Below are 16520 nucleotides of genomic sequence, written 5' to 3' on the forward strand. Positions count from 1 at the left end.
ACACAAGCGGTTTGACAAACCAAGCGAAATTTCCCTTTGCTTCAAGCCATTTGTGCTGTGTATGGGGGTGTTTGAAGGTTTGACAAACCGCTTGAGGGAAATTTGAGCCAAAATCAAAATTTTTTGATTTTCTGGCCGCCATGTTGCTGTTTGATCAAACCGCTTGCGTTGTGTATAGCAAAATCGCCTCATTCGCAACGAAATTTTCACCGAGTAAGGACGTAAGAGAGGAAAATGAAAGAAAACCACAATATTTAGCATTGCGAACTGGAAGAAAACTAAAATTCTTTGCTTGAACGAGTCATGTTTGCATGGTGTATGGCGAAATGGGAAAAGTAGGTTTGAAGAATGTTTGACAAGCCGCTTGTGTGGTGTATTTCGCTCTTAAGTTCGGGCGGAGCCGAACATTAAATACCCGACGCAAGTATTAAATATATGTTTTTCACCTTTCCGAAAGCTACAGCTACATGGTAAGCCGGGGTGTATCAATTTTGAGTAAATTAGCGTCCTTAAATTTCGAAATATTGAAGTTCCAAGCATTTCTGAAATGTGCCGTTATATGAAAAGCAGCCGTAATTTTCGTCCGATTTCAATTATTTTCAACGATTTGCTTTTATGTGGCAAGCACAATAACCATACCGAGTGTGGTACAAATTGGTATATGTGATCATAAGTGGGTGGTGCCACGCTTTTTTAAATTTTATCATAAACGTATTTCTTGGTAAAGAATTGTTGCAAGCATTAATTTTGAATAAATTAGATTTAATATTTACTGATTTATCGAAGATTTCATATTTCTCTAAATTACCTTTATATGGGATGTGGGAGTGGTTATTGCCCGATCTTAAAAATTTTCGGTCATTTGGTATGCTGTACCAAGGCCAACAATTGTGCCAAGTTTGGAAGAAATTGGTGGAGCGGTTACCAAGCTATGCACATGTAAATAATAAATTTTTCAAAAATTTATAATATTCTTATTTTTCGTCTAAAAATTATTGTAAATATCAATTTTGAGTGAATTATCTTCAGTAGTTACTAAAATATCGCAGTTTTCGTATTTCTGAAAATTACCGTTATATGGGAGGTAGGCGTGGTTATTGTCCGATTTTGTCCATTTTCAATACCCATCCATCTACGCCCGAAAGAAGTGCACGTACCAAGTTTCGTGAAGATATCTCAATTTTTACTCGAGTTATCGTGCGCACAGACAGACGGACGGACGGACAGACAGTCACCGCTTAATCGATTTCTCTATTCATTCTGCTTATTTATGTATACATTTGTCTATATCTATCACGATTCGTTTTGCCTGTTACAAACAACCGTTATGTGAACAATGTTATAATACCCTTGTGCACAAGTGCGCTCGGGTGTAAAAACAAAAGGCAAAAATAACAACATTCTTTGCGTGGATTTAGTTTCACTGTATACCAAAAAATGCATTATAAAGCAGGTGTAGGTGTGTGTTGGCTGTAGGACCAACAACAACATCTGCATCAATGATAGCATATCATATAGTACCAGGAAGCTTTACAAGGCAGCTTTAGCACAACAAAAAGCTCTCAATGGATTCGCAATGGTAAAGTGTTAATGCTCAAAAATTAAGGAGGTACGATATTGACAATAAATTCGACTGAGGATCTCTATAAAGTAAACAGTTGTCTATTTACACCTTCGACTACATTACTAAAAGGAATATGTTCAATGATGATCCTAATTCCAAGTTATTCAATATGCCTCTTGAAAATTGTAATAATGTTAACTGTAACTATTACATCGCCAATCCAAACAATTTTTTTTTTATTCAACAAAATATAAGAAGTATGCGTAAAAAGTAAGTAAGTAAGTCAGCCTGACTTCATTTTTTTAACGGAAACCTGGATTTATGAAGAAGAAACTTCTGTATATAGCATTCCCGGCCATACGTTTAACGCAAATTGTAATAATAAGTACGCAGTAGGAGGGGTTGCTGCCTTTACCAAAAGTGAACATCTTTGCGAATTTACACCATACAGTTTTCCCAGTGCTGATCAGTGTTGCCAGAACTTTTTGGACCAACCGGCTAAATCGGCAAAAAATACATGCTAAAAACGGCTAACTGTTTCAACTAAATTTCACATGTTTTATTTAAATAAATCACAAGTAGAAAGACTAGTTCTTGGAGAGAAGTTGCAAGTTCAAGCTGGAAAAAATTTTGCAATTAGGAAAAACATATGATTGTGACACATGGTTGGATTTTTTGTCGACGATAATTTGAATAAGCAAGTTTGTTAAATTTAAAAATTTACAAACTTGAGTGATTTTAAAATGAAAAATGTAAGTTAATACTTGTTTACTTAATTAATTAGGCAATTTAAATTATTTAAAAGGTGCACGGCTGAAAAAACTGTATTCGTAATCCGAATACAATCTCAACCAGAGTCGATATTGGAAACCCGACAGTTACGAACAAACCTATTGTCTTCCCAGAATTTTGCTTTACATAGAAATTTGTGCTGCTCGGTTTTTGGAATTTAAATAAGTTCTCAGCAAAAAATTAAAAAAAAAATACACATAAAAATATAAATTTTTCCTTTATCTCAAACCTTTAAGCGTGGGCAACAATGATGTATTTTAGTTAAGACCGAATTGAATATGCGCTATCTAGGAAGACAATACCTGTAATATTTATTCTATGTGTTGGCACTATATCCAAACACAAACGCGTGTTAAGCAAACAGCGAAACAATCTGTTATTTTCTTAGTTTGCGAATAAAACTTCACACTTAAATTTAAGACATTCATAACAAAAATTTTTTGAAAAAAATCCCCGCTACGGCCTTTTTTAGAAAAAAAATATTCGTTTAAAATAAAAATAAGCGAAATCGGCCCAATTTTATATAACCCTGCCTGACATGAAAATGTTCTCCGCGATAAGGCTAGCAGCCATTTCTAACAGATTTTAGATCTCTTAGTTAAAAATGGAAACATATATATTTGAGTTTTAAGAAAACAAGGCAATAGCAAGATCGGCTAAAACGGCTATTTTATTTACAAAACGGCTACCAAATCGGCTGCCGAAACCGAAATTTTTCCGGCTTTTTGCTATCACAACCGGCTAAATCTATCTGGAAAACGGAAAATATGGCAAGACTGGTGCTGATATGCTGAAAGTGCAATGCTCAGTAAATGGCCACAATCTCTCTTTTTTCTGCGTTTACAGGTTTCATGATAATGCCCTTAGTGAAATGTTTTTGAACCATCTAAGCGAGGTACTAACTGCCGATAAGTCAGAAAACTTAGTGATTTTGGGAGACATTACCTTAATATCCTCCAGGACTCGAGTTTGGTTGACAAATGTTTGCTCTTGCTGTCAGGTCATGGTTTAGAATGCTGTATCAACCAACCAACTAGAATAACATCGTAATCATGTATTGATCACATATTTGTACGTTGCAAGCGGTTACGCGAGTTTCTTGTTAGCAGCTCTGTGCATACCTTAAAGTATCTGATCTCTGCCTAACCTGTCTGTGCTTTGAAAATTTAGTATGCAAAACTTGGGGCGAAATACCAAATCAAATAGTCACGCGAATTGTCACTATTATTTTAAACGAAAGGCTCAGATTCTAATCTTGGGATAAAGTTTATGCTGAAGCAGATCCGTCTAAAGCTTATGACATTTTCATGGCCTTACTTAGTTCTCATGCAGAACCGAGCACTAAAACACTTCAAGCGATAAGTTCCAAGAACAAAAATTTAAAGCCATGGATGTGTTCTGACTTGCTTAGAAAAATCCGCAGAAAAAATAAACTACACAAAAAGTAACAAAACATCCTGGTATTGGGATTCATAAGTGCCAGTATGAGCAATTGTGCAAAGAAATTTGTAATGAGACTGCCACATACAAAAATAATTATTACATGAATGAATTCAACAAGTTCAAAGGAGACAGTACTAGGAAAGAGTGGAAGCTGGATAGCCTATTAAACAGATCGGTTGTACGAGCTAATTTCCCCACTTAAAATGTAAATGGGTTACAGACAGGGGCGGATCCAGCGGCGGGTTTTGGGGGTTAAACTACGTGTCAGTCAGTGGCGGACCCACGGGGGTGTTTTAATACATAGACGCCATATTATACATACATATGCGCCATATTAAAACACACCCCGTGCGTCCGCCACTAACTGACACGAAGTTTAACACTCAAACCCACAAAAATAACCACAAAATAATAGTTCATAACATTTTATGTCACTTAATATTTTTTTTAGCATATTTTCGGAACCATTAAAGAATGCCGAAGTAATTCCATTATTTAAGAAAGATGACAAAAAGGAACTCAATAATTATAGGCCTATATCAATTCTACCTGTTTTTTCAAAAATTTACGAAAAAGTTAAAACGGGTAGTAAATAATCTGGATACAACTAACTTTTTTGTAAAGTACAATATGGCTTTATACTTATGTTATCAACAGAGGATGCTATGTTAAACTTATAAGTATTAATAACAAGAAAATATATGCAGCTTTATTTGTAGATATAACCAAAGCATTTGACACTGTTGATCATAAAATTTTGTTAAACAAATTATACAAATGTGGATTGTGAGGTTCTATTTATGATTGGTTTACTTCATATTGGGAAAATAGGAAGCAAAGAGTAAAAATCAATAATGCTTATAGTTCCTATATTACAATAAGCTCAGGTGTTCCACAAGGTTCCGTGTTAGGTCCCATACTGTTGCTAATTTATATAAATTCTTTAATCTCACAAAATTTTATAAGTAAAACTGTAGCTTTTGCAGATGACATGGCTGGCACTTTTGAAGCGGATAGTGTTCTTGACTTAACTGCTAACGTTAATAATGATTTCAGTATATTAAAACATTGGTTTTCGGCGTATAAGCTGGTTATGAGTGATAAAACCAAAATTATGAAATTTAGTACTGAGGCGTAAATATATGTCCTACAAATACTACTTCCATTGCCTACAACGATCACTGATCGTGCACATCGAAATGTTTCCATATTAAGTGCGTAAAAAATTTAAAAAACTTAGGCTTACTCTTTGATTGGAAATTAAATTCGAAAGAGCACACTGGTGCACTAAAGCGCTATTCGCTGGGTGTTATTAGTGTATCTCTTAAAGCCTGTCTGTTCTATTAAATCATTAACCAGCCTCTATTATGGAATTTGGGATTCGAAAATTCGATATGGATTAGTTTGTTGGGGCGGAAAACATAAAAATAAAATCTACCCTTTATTAGTTTCTCAAAAGCATATTATTCGAAAGATTTGCATGCAAAATTGGTTAGTGAGCAGCTTGGAGTTATTCAATAAGTTGAAAGTGCTTCCCCTGAAGCATTTATCCTTTTGTAAGGTTCTTAGAGTATTCTTTAAAAACAGTGGTCATTTATCAAATGGCAACTATGGCTTAAGAACAAATAACCTTAATTTAGCTATTGTGCCGGCATACAATCTTCAGAACTTGCTCTATTCTTACTCTTCAATCGCCCCTAGGCTGTATAATAGAGTACCCGACTCTCTACGTCGTATTCGGGATAAACGGGTTTTCCTTTAAAATGGGAAATCATGGCTATTTAAACTAAATTATGCCGAAATAGAACCGCTATTAAAAGTAATAAAATAGTTTCATACAATTAATATAAAAAAAACTCTGCTTGTATATGTATACATATATTTTGTATTTTTATATCCCAACGCATTGTTCTCATTTATATTAAGATGTGACCCTATGTTCTTATATAGCAATTTATTGTAGTAACAATGTAAACTGCATTCGACTCTAGCTCTATGAACTATAGAATGCAGATATTATTAAACAAGTACTGTGCAATGCTTTTAATAGACTGCAGTCACTTTTCTTTATTGTATACTTGTATAGTAATATAAATAAAATAAACCTTAAACCTTAAACGTTGCTAAAAGAACAAATATCATGATCGGTTAAGCGAACGTGTTATATTGGCTGAGTAAAACATCGATGTCAACGAATGGAATTTTAACGATATGGACATAGCTCAGCGAATCAAAATACAATGGCTATGTTAGCTTTTTCATGTCGTACAAAGGGACAAAACGCCCCAGCTGTGAAAGTATTTAAGTAAGAGTAACGACATTCATGTGCTGGAGTCTGCCGCGTCTGTTCGCCAGTAGGTGCGGCTGCAAGCGGGTGTCTGTCTAGGAGCAAGCGGCTCGCTATATAAGCGTGTGTTCGGCTGCGAAACCACCCCCGTCCCAGCAATGGATTGTGCGCTAGGTTTGGGACCCACCACGTAAAATCAGGCTCCAATGAAAAAGACAAACAAAGCCTCGGATGAGAACCCGCCTTTTGTGACGACCACGACAACGTTTAATGGACTACGATTTGAGGGCATGCACCTGGAATGACCGGACCATTAATGGGGAAGGTGCTTCTGCCCGGCTGGTTGATGTCCTCATAAGGACAAAAGCTGACATCACCGCTATTCAAGAAATATGTTGGACGGGGCAAGGCAAAAATGTCTGGGGCCTTGCGACGTCTACTACAGCTGCCACGTAAAGGAGCACGAATTCGGTGTTGGATTTATGGTGGGAGAGAGACTCCGTCGCCGAGTACTGTTGTTCACCCCGGTGGACGAGCGTTTAGCCACAATCCGCATCAAAGCTAGATTCTTCAACATCTCGCTAATCTCAGCCCATGCACCGACGGAAGAAAAGGACGAGGCGTCCAATGATCTTTTCTATGAGCGCTTGGAGCTCACATACGAGCACTGCCCCGCCATGATATCAAAATCGTGTTTGGCGACTTCAATGCCAGGGTGGGCGAGGAAGGGATTCTTGGAACCACCATCGGAAAATTTAACCTCCACGATGAAACGCCCGACAACGGATTGAGGCTGATATATAGGCCGTACTGGGTTTAAGCATGAAAGGATCCATGAAGCTACGTTGTTGTCTCCAGATCGAAAAACGAGAAACCAAATCGATCATGTTGTGAAAGACGAAAGGCACGCTTCCAATGTTTTGGACGTGCATACACTCCGAGGTCCAAACATCGGCTCGGATCACTATCTTGTTGCAGCTAAGATACGCACCCGCCTTTGTGTAGCAAAAAATGTGCGCCCAAAAATGCAAGGAAAGCTTAACGTCGAAAAGCTGCAATCACAACAGACGGCCAGTACATTCGCTACTCGACTCTCACACCTGCTCTCAGAGAGCACTCTTCAACAGTCCGACATATGCGAGCAGTGGAATCACATTTGCCGTTCATTAAGTACCGCCACCGAAGAAGTAGTCGGATTCCAGCGAGCCCGAAAGAACAACTTTTACGATGAGGAGTATCGAGAAGCTGCAGTGAAAAAAGATGGCGCATATAGAGCCACGCTGCCATCGGGCGCAACGTAAGCCACGTGGGACCGTTACAGGGAGCTGAGGAGGGAAACGAGATGTATTTGCCGCATTAAGAAGAGAGAGGCTGAAATACGCAAATACGAAGAGCTTGAAATGCTGGCCGACAGGAAAAATCTCGAAAATTTTATCAGAGAGTTAGGCGACTTACGGAAGATTTTAAGGACAGGGCGAACTCTTGTAAGAACAACAATGGTGACCAAGTAACTGATGTCTAGAACATACTTAGATTATGGAGGCAAGACTTTTCCACCCTATTGAATGGCAACAACTCTGAAATCTGTAGAGAAGACGAACCCGACCCCCCGGTCGATGATGACGGAGTCGATATTCCACCACCTCACCATTACGAGGTACGAATAGCTGACAGCATGCCAGTTGAGCTATTCAAGAACGGCGGCGAGGAGTTTATAAGTTGATGAGTCAGATGAATGCATGCCCGACGACTGAAATTTAAGTGTGATCCACCCAATCCACAAGAAAGGCGACCCCGCCATTCGCGCCAACTACCGCGGGATCAGTCTCTAAGCATAGGTTACAAGGTCTTATTGAGCGTGTTGTGTGAAAGGTTGAAGCCCACCGACAATGAGCTGATGGGGCCTTATCAGTGTGGCTTTAGACCTGGCAAGTCCACCATAGACCAGGTATCCAGAAGTGATGGACGGTGACGAAATTTTATAAGCTCTGGATGAAGGTTATACAAATAAACCTTCATCACTCTAAAGCAGCTTCTGCAGCTCTGCTCCTGCACCTCAGTGATAGAGGGGAGGAGTTAGTTTTTGTCCAAGAGCCCTGGGTTTTTTAGCACAGGGTTTGTGGACTTAACTCTGATGCTTACCGCATAGTGCAGGCCCCTGTGGCAGGTAAGATCAGAGCATGTATATTAATCAAAAACTGTATTTCTTATAATTTACTCACACAGTTCAGCGATGAAGATACGGTGAGCATCTCTGTGGAAAGCCAATCCACAACACTCTGGCTGTTCAGTACCTACATGGCCTACGATCGCCGAGACTGCCCTCCCGCTCGGTTACTGGACGTAGTGAAAGCGGCCAACTCTAGGAAGTTTCCCATAGTTGTCGGGGCCGATGCAAATGCGCATCATGCGGTATGGGGATCTACCGACATCAACCCCAGGAGTGAGTTGTTACTTGATTTTATACTATTATATAATCTAGCCATCTGTAATATTGGTGATAAACCCACTTTTGTTACCTCAATTAGGAAGGAGGTATTAGATATTACCTTAACCCCTAGCTCTTTCTTTGAGAGTATTAGAGAGTAGAAGGTACTGAACGACCATTCATTCTCTGATCACATGTATCTCTCATTTGTAATCTCCTGTGAACTTCTGGCCTCGGCCACTTACAGAAATAAGAGACGTACTGACTGGACTAAGTTTAAGAAAGTACTCTCGAGGAATTTGCTCAATAACGCTTCTCCCAGTAAGCTAGGCTTACTGTCACCATCTGATGAAGCGGAGCTTTCTCTCACAAACTTTGCTTCTCTCGGTGATTTAAGCTCATCGGAACAAATTGAGGAAGTCGTTGATTGCATTACCGAAACCTGTAATTCGGCCTTCTCTACTTCCTGCCCACTTGTATTTCCGCGACAAAGGAAAAAGCCACACTGGTGAAGCAGAGAAATCGCCTCTCTAAGGAAGGAAAGTAGGAAACTCTTTAATGCGGCAAAGCGCGATGGTTGTTGGACTGCATACAAGGCAGCCCTGAAGAAATTTAAAAATGCCACCAGGAAATACCAAAGAGCTCCTGGAAGGATTACTGCGATAGTATTGAGGGCTAGTCGGAGGGAAATCGCCTGCGAAAGGTGCTTGCGAAAAGTCCGACGAACCCGATGTATTATCTCGTGAGGAAATGCTTGAAGTCATAATGAACGCGCACTTTCCAGGGTGTACTGCGCAGCCCGACACTGCGGTTATTATGGCCGTCGACTTCAGCGGACTTTATTGATGTAAAAAGGGTAGACTGGGCCATAAAGTCCTTCCAGCCCTACAAATCTTCAGGCATGGATGGTATTCGCCCTGCCCAACTTCAGTCAGCATCTGACGTTTTATGTCCGATACTTGTCTTAATCTATAAGGGTTGTATTAAACTTAGTTTCATACCCAAGGGCTGGACCCTGGCAAAAGTTGTGTTTATTCCCACGACCCTCCCTCTTTAAACCAAGTGACTTTCGACCGATAGGCCTTACTTATTTCTTTCTCAAAGTTCTGGAAAGACTTCTAATAATCTCGCTAGCTGTCAACACGCCTACTGGAAATGTAGGTCTGTGGATACAGCTTTGCATAGGGATGTAGACCCTCCCACGTTAAACCAAGTGACTTTCGACCGATAGGCCTTACTTCTTTCCTTCTCAAGGCTCTGGAAAGACTTCTAGACTCTCAGATCCGGCAGGAAATTGTTGTAAATAATCTCGCTAGCTGTCAACACGCCTACTGGAAAGGTAGATTTGTGGATACAGCTTTGCATAGTATTGTCAGCACCATTGAAAAGGCTCTCGCTTTTAAGGAATTTGCACTAGGCGTGTCCCTAGATATCGAGGGTGTCTTCAATAATGTTCTCCCGGGAGCGGTTCTTCAAGCCCTAACTCGCCTTGGGCTGGATCACCTTATGGTCGACTTTGTTCATCGCCTCTTAGGCAGTAGAGCTATTTATTCGGAGATGGGGGAGGTATATATAACAAGATATGCAAGACGGGGAACCCCACAAGACGGTGTTCTCTCCCCACTTCTTTGGAATCTAACGGTGGATACCCTGCTGTCACGGTTGCAAGGTACAGGTTGCCAAGTCATTTCTTACGCGGATGATCTTGCCCTGACGGCAATTGGTAAGCACCCCCCAAGTTCTATGTGACTTAGTTCAAGGCGCCTTACGCATCGTGGATAACTGGTCCAAAGAAGTAGGACTTAGTGTCAATCCGGCAAAAACGGCCATGGTTCTGTTTTCAAAGAAAACGAAAGCTTTCCGGCTACAACCTCCTTCTTTGAACGGTATCGCACTGACTTTCTCGAAGGCGTTATTCTTGACAGAAAGTTAACTTGGCGGCGCAATATAGAAGAGCGCTGCAAGAAAGCTATAACTGCTATGTATGCCTGTAAATCGGCGATAGGGAAAAAATGGGGATTGAAGCCTCACATTGCCCATTCCATTTTACTGCATAACGGTTTGGTGGCCGTTTGTAGATAAATCTACAATAAGAAACAAATTAACAGCGTTCCAAAGGGTGGCGTGCATGATGATCACGAGACCGTTACCATCGAAGCCGACTAAAGCCCTAGAGGTCTTGCTTCACTTGTTACCTGTGGACCTATATGGTAAACTATAGGCAAGCTGTAATGCTATTATATTAAATGCACTAATCAAATGGAGTGACACGAGGTTTGGGCCCTCTAGAATTTTGGAAGATCTTCCAGAGGACTTTAGGCGCCTGGATTGCACAGTCCCGCCTTCGGGACTAAATAATCATTTCCAGATAAGGATCCCCTCAAGGGAAGAATAAGGAAAGGATTTGGTCCCGGTCTCGTATTCTGACTCAACAGCTCTACACTGATGGCTCCAAGTTTGATCTGAAGGTAGGAAGTGGGGTTTACTCGCAAGAACTCTCACTTAGTCCCAGTTTTCGTCTGCCAGATCTATGCAGCGTTTTTCAGGCTGGACTAATAGCAATAAATGAAGCTGCAAGTTGGCTGATCGATTCTCTAATTAATCCGAAGGCGTTAACAATCTTTTCTGACAGCCAAGCGGCTATTAAAGCACTTAATAGTGACAAATCTACGTCGAAGATTGTTATGGAATGTAGACGTACTCTTAATGAACTGGCAACGTGTTACGCCCCTAATGTTGTATAGGTGCCAGGCCACAAAGACATACCGGGAAACTGTACTGCACATGAACTAGCAAGGGAAGGAACCTTGTTGTCTGCAATCAGTACAGCCCGTAATGCGGGCATTACGCTATCCTCTTGCAAGCTCTGGCTGGAGAATAACTCTGTCGGACGGGGTAATATAAGATGGTCTGCGGAGCCTACTTGCAAGATAGCAAGGCACATCTCTCCTCCACTTGGAGCGACCACTGTTGCGGCATGTTATTGGAGTTCTCACCGGGCATTGCCTGATGGAAATCCACACCACCAGAATGTGTTTACAGTCAAACGACTACTGTCATAGCTGCCGCAATGAGGACGAACTCGAAAGCGTGGAGCACTACTTATGGCACTATCCTGCTTTGGCGAGAGCTCGCCGATGCTCGTTCCTCCATTATTCTTTTGAATGTCTGGCCGAACTGGATTCAGCCATTGTCTATGACTTTGTGCGCTTCATCAGAGCTACGTAGTGGTTCCATTACTAGAGTAAGAGGAGGGACATATATGGAGTTTCTTATATGGCATCACAACGGGCCCATGGTGGCCTAAGAGTGTCCTTTTCCTGAAGGATTAGGGCAGCCGAGATAACCTAACCTAACCTAACCTACTCCGCGCTGTCTGAATTTGGCATCCCCTCGAAACTGATTCGGCTGTGTAAAATGACGTTGAGCAATACCAGCTCCGTCAGAATTGTGAGAAACCTCTTCGAGCCGTTTCCTACCAAACGGGGTTTCAGACAGGGTGACTCCCTTTCTTGGGATTTCTTTAATCTGATGTTGGAGAAGATAATAAGAGCTGCAGAACTGAACCGCTCAGGAACAACTTTCTACAAGAGCATGCAAATGCTGGCGTATGCCGATGACATCGACTTCATCAGTAACAAGAACCGCGAAGTCTGTTCTGCCTTTTCCAAGTTGGATAAGGAAGCAAAGCGAATGGGTCTGGCGGTCAACGAAGACAAGACGAAGTATCTGCTGTCATCACACAACCAGTCAACGCAATCGCGCCTTGGCACCCACGTCACTGTTGACAGTTATAATTTCGAGAAAGTAGAGAATTTCGTTTACTTGGGAACCAGAATTAACACCGATAGTAATGTCAGCATGGAAATCCAACACAGACTCACTCTTGCCAACAAGTGCTACTTCGGACTAAGTAGGAAATTCAGGAGTATTTAAAGTCCTCTCTCGACGTACGAAAACCACACTCTAATAACCACTTATCATGCGCGTGTTGGTATATGGCACCGAAGCATGGACAATGACAACATCCGATGAGGCGGCTCTTGGAGTATTCGAGAGAAAGATTTTGCGGAATATATACCTGCCTTTTCGCGTTGGCGATGGCGAGTACCGCAGATATATGATACATATATGTATGAGCTTTACAACGACATGGACATATTTCAGCGAATTAAAATAAAGCGGCTCCGCTGGCTTGGCCATGTCCTTCGAATTGACTCCGACTGTCCAGCTCTGAAAGTATTCAACTCGGAACCCATTGGTGATAGCAGACGAAGAGGGAGGCCCCCACTGCGTTGGAAAGACCAAGGCATTTCCAATTGGCGTCAATTGGCACAGAAGAGAAACAACTGGAGTCCTTTGTTGAACTCGGCCAAAATCGCTTAGGCGGTTACAGCGCCAAATAAGAAGAAGAAGAAATATGGTCAGTAAAAAGTTAATTATTTAAATCGACGAATGGTTTTATATCAACTTTTTTGAACTTCTTTTAATGTGTGTATGTACAACAAACCTCTATTGGTTACAATAGTTTTAAGCTATAATGGACAATTTTTTAGTAATAATTATTGGTTTTGAAAAAGAAAAATTTCATTTTGGCTACAACCATGCCAAGAAGTTTTCTAAATCTTCTGAATATAAAGTTTAAAAATTTTGGGTGTAAATAATCGTTAAAGTTTTTTAAACTATTATAGTTCTTCTACGAAGTTTAAAATGTGCTGGAATTTTATATGTACAAAGATATAAAAATTAAATAAAAAAGGAAAAAATAGGCCAAAACTGGTCCAAATGTGGCTGACTTCATAAAAGCAGTTTGCAAAGCGACACTGGAATGCATAGAGTTCATAAACGCCATTGCCTTATTTTCGACAAAGCCGTGAGTCCATTATTGCATGGCAACTACTTTCAATGTGCAACAGTTGTCGAATTTGTGCATTGATTTTATTTGAGATGCTTTACGTTTGGCGGTTTTCAAAACAAAAGCGCAGGATTGCTTAAGATAAATTTCACAATACATACATAATTTAATTAAATACAACATACGACAAAATAATTTTGCGTTCATAACGTTTAAATTTTAACTTTAATTTAAACTTTAAAATGTCATTTCATTTTTGATAAATCAGTGTTGCCGTGATGCATTGCTTTGCCATGCAAACTCATCTGTCGGCAGTGTTACTTTGCAAACTGCGTTTATGAAGTCAGCTTGTCACTAAACTTAATCAGCTGACCGCAAGTGTATATGTACATGCAAAAGCTTTTCAGTAATTTGCAAAACGCTTACAGAAAATAATTATAGAAATTATAGTATAAATTCATGTTTTGTAATTTAATACCCGCTTGAATTATGGGAAAGTTTTATTAATGTTTTTTTTTTTTATTCTTAGGAGGCTTACCGACGTTGGGTTTGTAGTACTTTGGTACCGTATTTTGCTGAGGAACGCGACATTTATGTATCCCCAAGCGAAAATAATAACAATAATCGTAACAGCATTAAAACCGACAACCGAAGTAGCAAAACAAGGACAAAAAATAGTTATAGAACGATAAATAACGACATTATCAGCAATCAAACTGGACGATTTTTTCCTGATGAAAACGGCAATAATGAATTACCCAGTTCTAATGAGGAGGCAACGAAACGAACCAAACGCCAACTCACACAAAATAAAACAGTTTTGAATCCTTCCCTGCATGATAGCGACGTACCGCCCGCCAGCAATACGTCAGCAACCTTAAATCGAAGTAAACGCAATCTGGATGACAGATGCAATCGACAAAAACAACACCAGGAGTGGCAGCAGTGGCAACAAAAACTTACAAAACAATCGAAACAATCCAATATCTTCATATCGACTGCCAATAATGCGGATCCATGTACTGAGGATCCAGTGATATCAAAAATAATTAAACGGTAAGTCAAAGGGTCCATGCCTGATTTTGCAGAGCTTGATAATAAATTCCATAATTCGCAATCATTTCAACTCTCCTTAAACTTTTCGATGCTATTTTTGTGTAACGATTGGCATCAGCTCTCAAAACAGGACTCAATTTCAGAAATAATACCCAATGGTTTATTTTACCATTTCTTAATACCAACGATTTTTTATGGGCCTCCCTATTATATTTTTGGGGACCTATAAAACATAGTTAATACTAAAAAGGGTTAAATAAACACGTGAGTATTTTCGAGTATTTCGATCGAAAAATATTGATTTTCAAGAATTCTTTACCATTTCTATGAAAAATTGTTTTTCCCATAAAACCATATAAAATATATAGAATGGAAAACTTTATGGGCCCTGAGGCGGTTCTAAATATAAGTTTTTTTTTTCAAAAATTTTAACTGCTTTTTTTTGGACTACACAGGTTATATGGTTAAAAATTACTATTCTACAATGTATTTTATTGTAGTAGACTAAATTAAAAATATAATCATAACCAGATAACCTGATAACTAGACAGGTGTGAACACCGACAATATTTTTTAAGAGCTATTGAGATAAATTATTTTTAATCTGATTTATTTTGGAACGAATTTCCGTCATTCCTTGTCAAGTTTGGCTTGCAGACAAACCGGTTTCGGCGTTGTGCCATCTTCAGTGTCATTTTTCGTTCTGTCTGGTTCAAGGTTTTGTCCTTAATTGATTTTAGATTATGTGATTTTCGTCGATGATTAATTATTAGATATTCCATGGTGTCCTTTTTTTTGGAGCAGGTTTTTTCCTACGGTGATTTTTATCCTGATGGTACTTTTTGGTGTTTTCGGAGTGTCCATGCCTGTTGTTTTGTTGTCATTTTTCTTTTTTCCGTAAATCGATTTTAAAGGTTCGAATATAACATCCGATGCGGTATTTGTTTGTTCGTTTATTATTTTGGCGTCGAAGGTTTTTAGTTTGTATATTTCCATAATTTCTAGTACGTTTAGTCGTTGGCCTTTATGTTGTACATACAGTAGTTTCGCTGCCTTTCTTATTTGTGTTGGTGAACATTTCTTGTTATACATGGGGTTAGCGAAATTTGTCTCTGGTATTGCGCTCGGTTTCTGTGTCTTTTTGTTATAGTATCTTATATGTTCGGGGAATCTTGTTTTTATTTTACGTCCTGTTTGACTCTAGGTACAGGTATAGGTATAACTATGCTGGCATTTGTAAGTTAGTTTATACACTCCTTGTTTATCCAATGGGTCTACTTGATTTGTAGTGTTCCATAGTATCTGTTCAACGTTGTTATTTGTTCTTAATGATGTACGAAGGTTGTGTTTCTAGAACAGCTTTGCTCGTTTGTACGTTGACTTTCCAGTATAGGTTAATACCGCCCAATTTTCGTAATTGTTTGGCTTTTTTTTTTGTGCTCCCCTCGGATTTCCTCTACCAGATCTCTCTTGTATCCGTTATTAGCCGCTATGGCATATATTGCGTTCCGTTCTGTTTCGTATCCTTTTTTGTTAGTGGTATTCTTTCGATTCTATAGGCGGCTTTATGCTGATGAGGATGGTTCGAAATATTATGTATTATTGTATCTCCGACTCCCTAAAAATTTCGTATTGCAGACTACTGGTGCTTTTATTTATTTAAGTCGTCAGATTTAAGTAATTTAGCTTTCCTTCCATTTCTTGTTCCATTGTGATTTTTTTAAATCTTTTCAATAACACTAATGGCTTCCCATAGAGGCAAACCTTTGGTTTGCAATCTTTGTTTCCCAGCTGAAATTTAATTTAAGTTAGAGTTAATAAAAACCAAATCTGTTTTTACGTCATTGTTAGTGAACATTTGTTTAGTTCGACGAATAACATCGGAATATTCCTCGCAGGGAAATTGGGAAACCGTTGAGAACCCAAGGATAATCGTTAACAGTAGGAACACATTTTGAAGTTTTAAGCGTGGTACGCAGATATCAAGAACTGTTAAAACCCGATATAAAAAAGCGCAAGAAATGTTTAAGAGCTTACGGGTTTCTAAAGTTTTTTGCAACCCATATTTTCAAGAGAAATATACACTTGTTCCATT

General features: G+C 39.4%; 1 protein-coding gene across 2 annotated transcripts in view; it reads left to right on the top strand.

Annotated features, from left to right (window-relative positions):
• Positions 1 to 16520, top strand: part of LOC118744143 — a 363604-nt gene that overhangs the window by 317615 nt on the left and 29469 nt on the right. For both annotated transcript variants that reach the window (XM_036476920.1, XM_036476921.1), the window contains one exon: positions 13899 to 14425. In XM_036476920.1, the coding sequence (XP_036332813.1) occupies positions 13899 to 14425 (527 nt within the window). The remainder of the gene's footprint in view (positions 1 to 13898; positions 14426 to 16520) is intronic.

Source organism: Rhagoletis pomonella, unplaced genomic scaffold (assembly GCF_013731165.1).
Source record: "Rhagoletis pomonella isolate Grant_MI unplaced genomic scaffold, Rhpom_1.0 Rhpom_scaffold_00008, whole genome shotgun sequence".
Lineage (NCBI taxonomy): Eukaryota > Metazoa > Arthropoda > Insecta > Diptera > Tephritidae > Rhagoletis > Rhagoletis pomonella.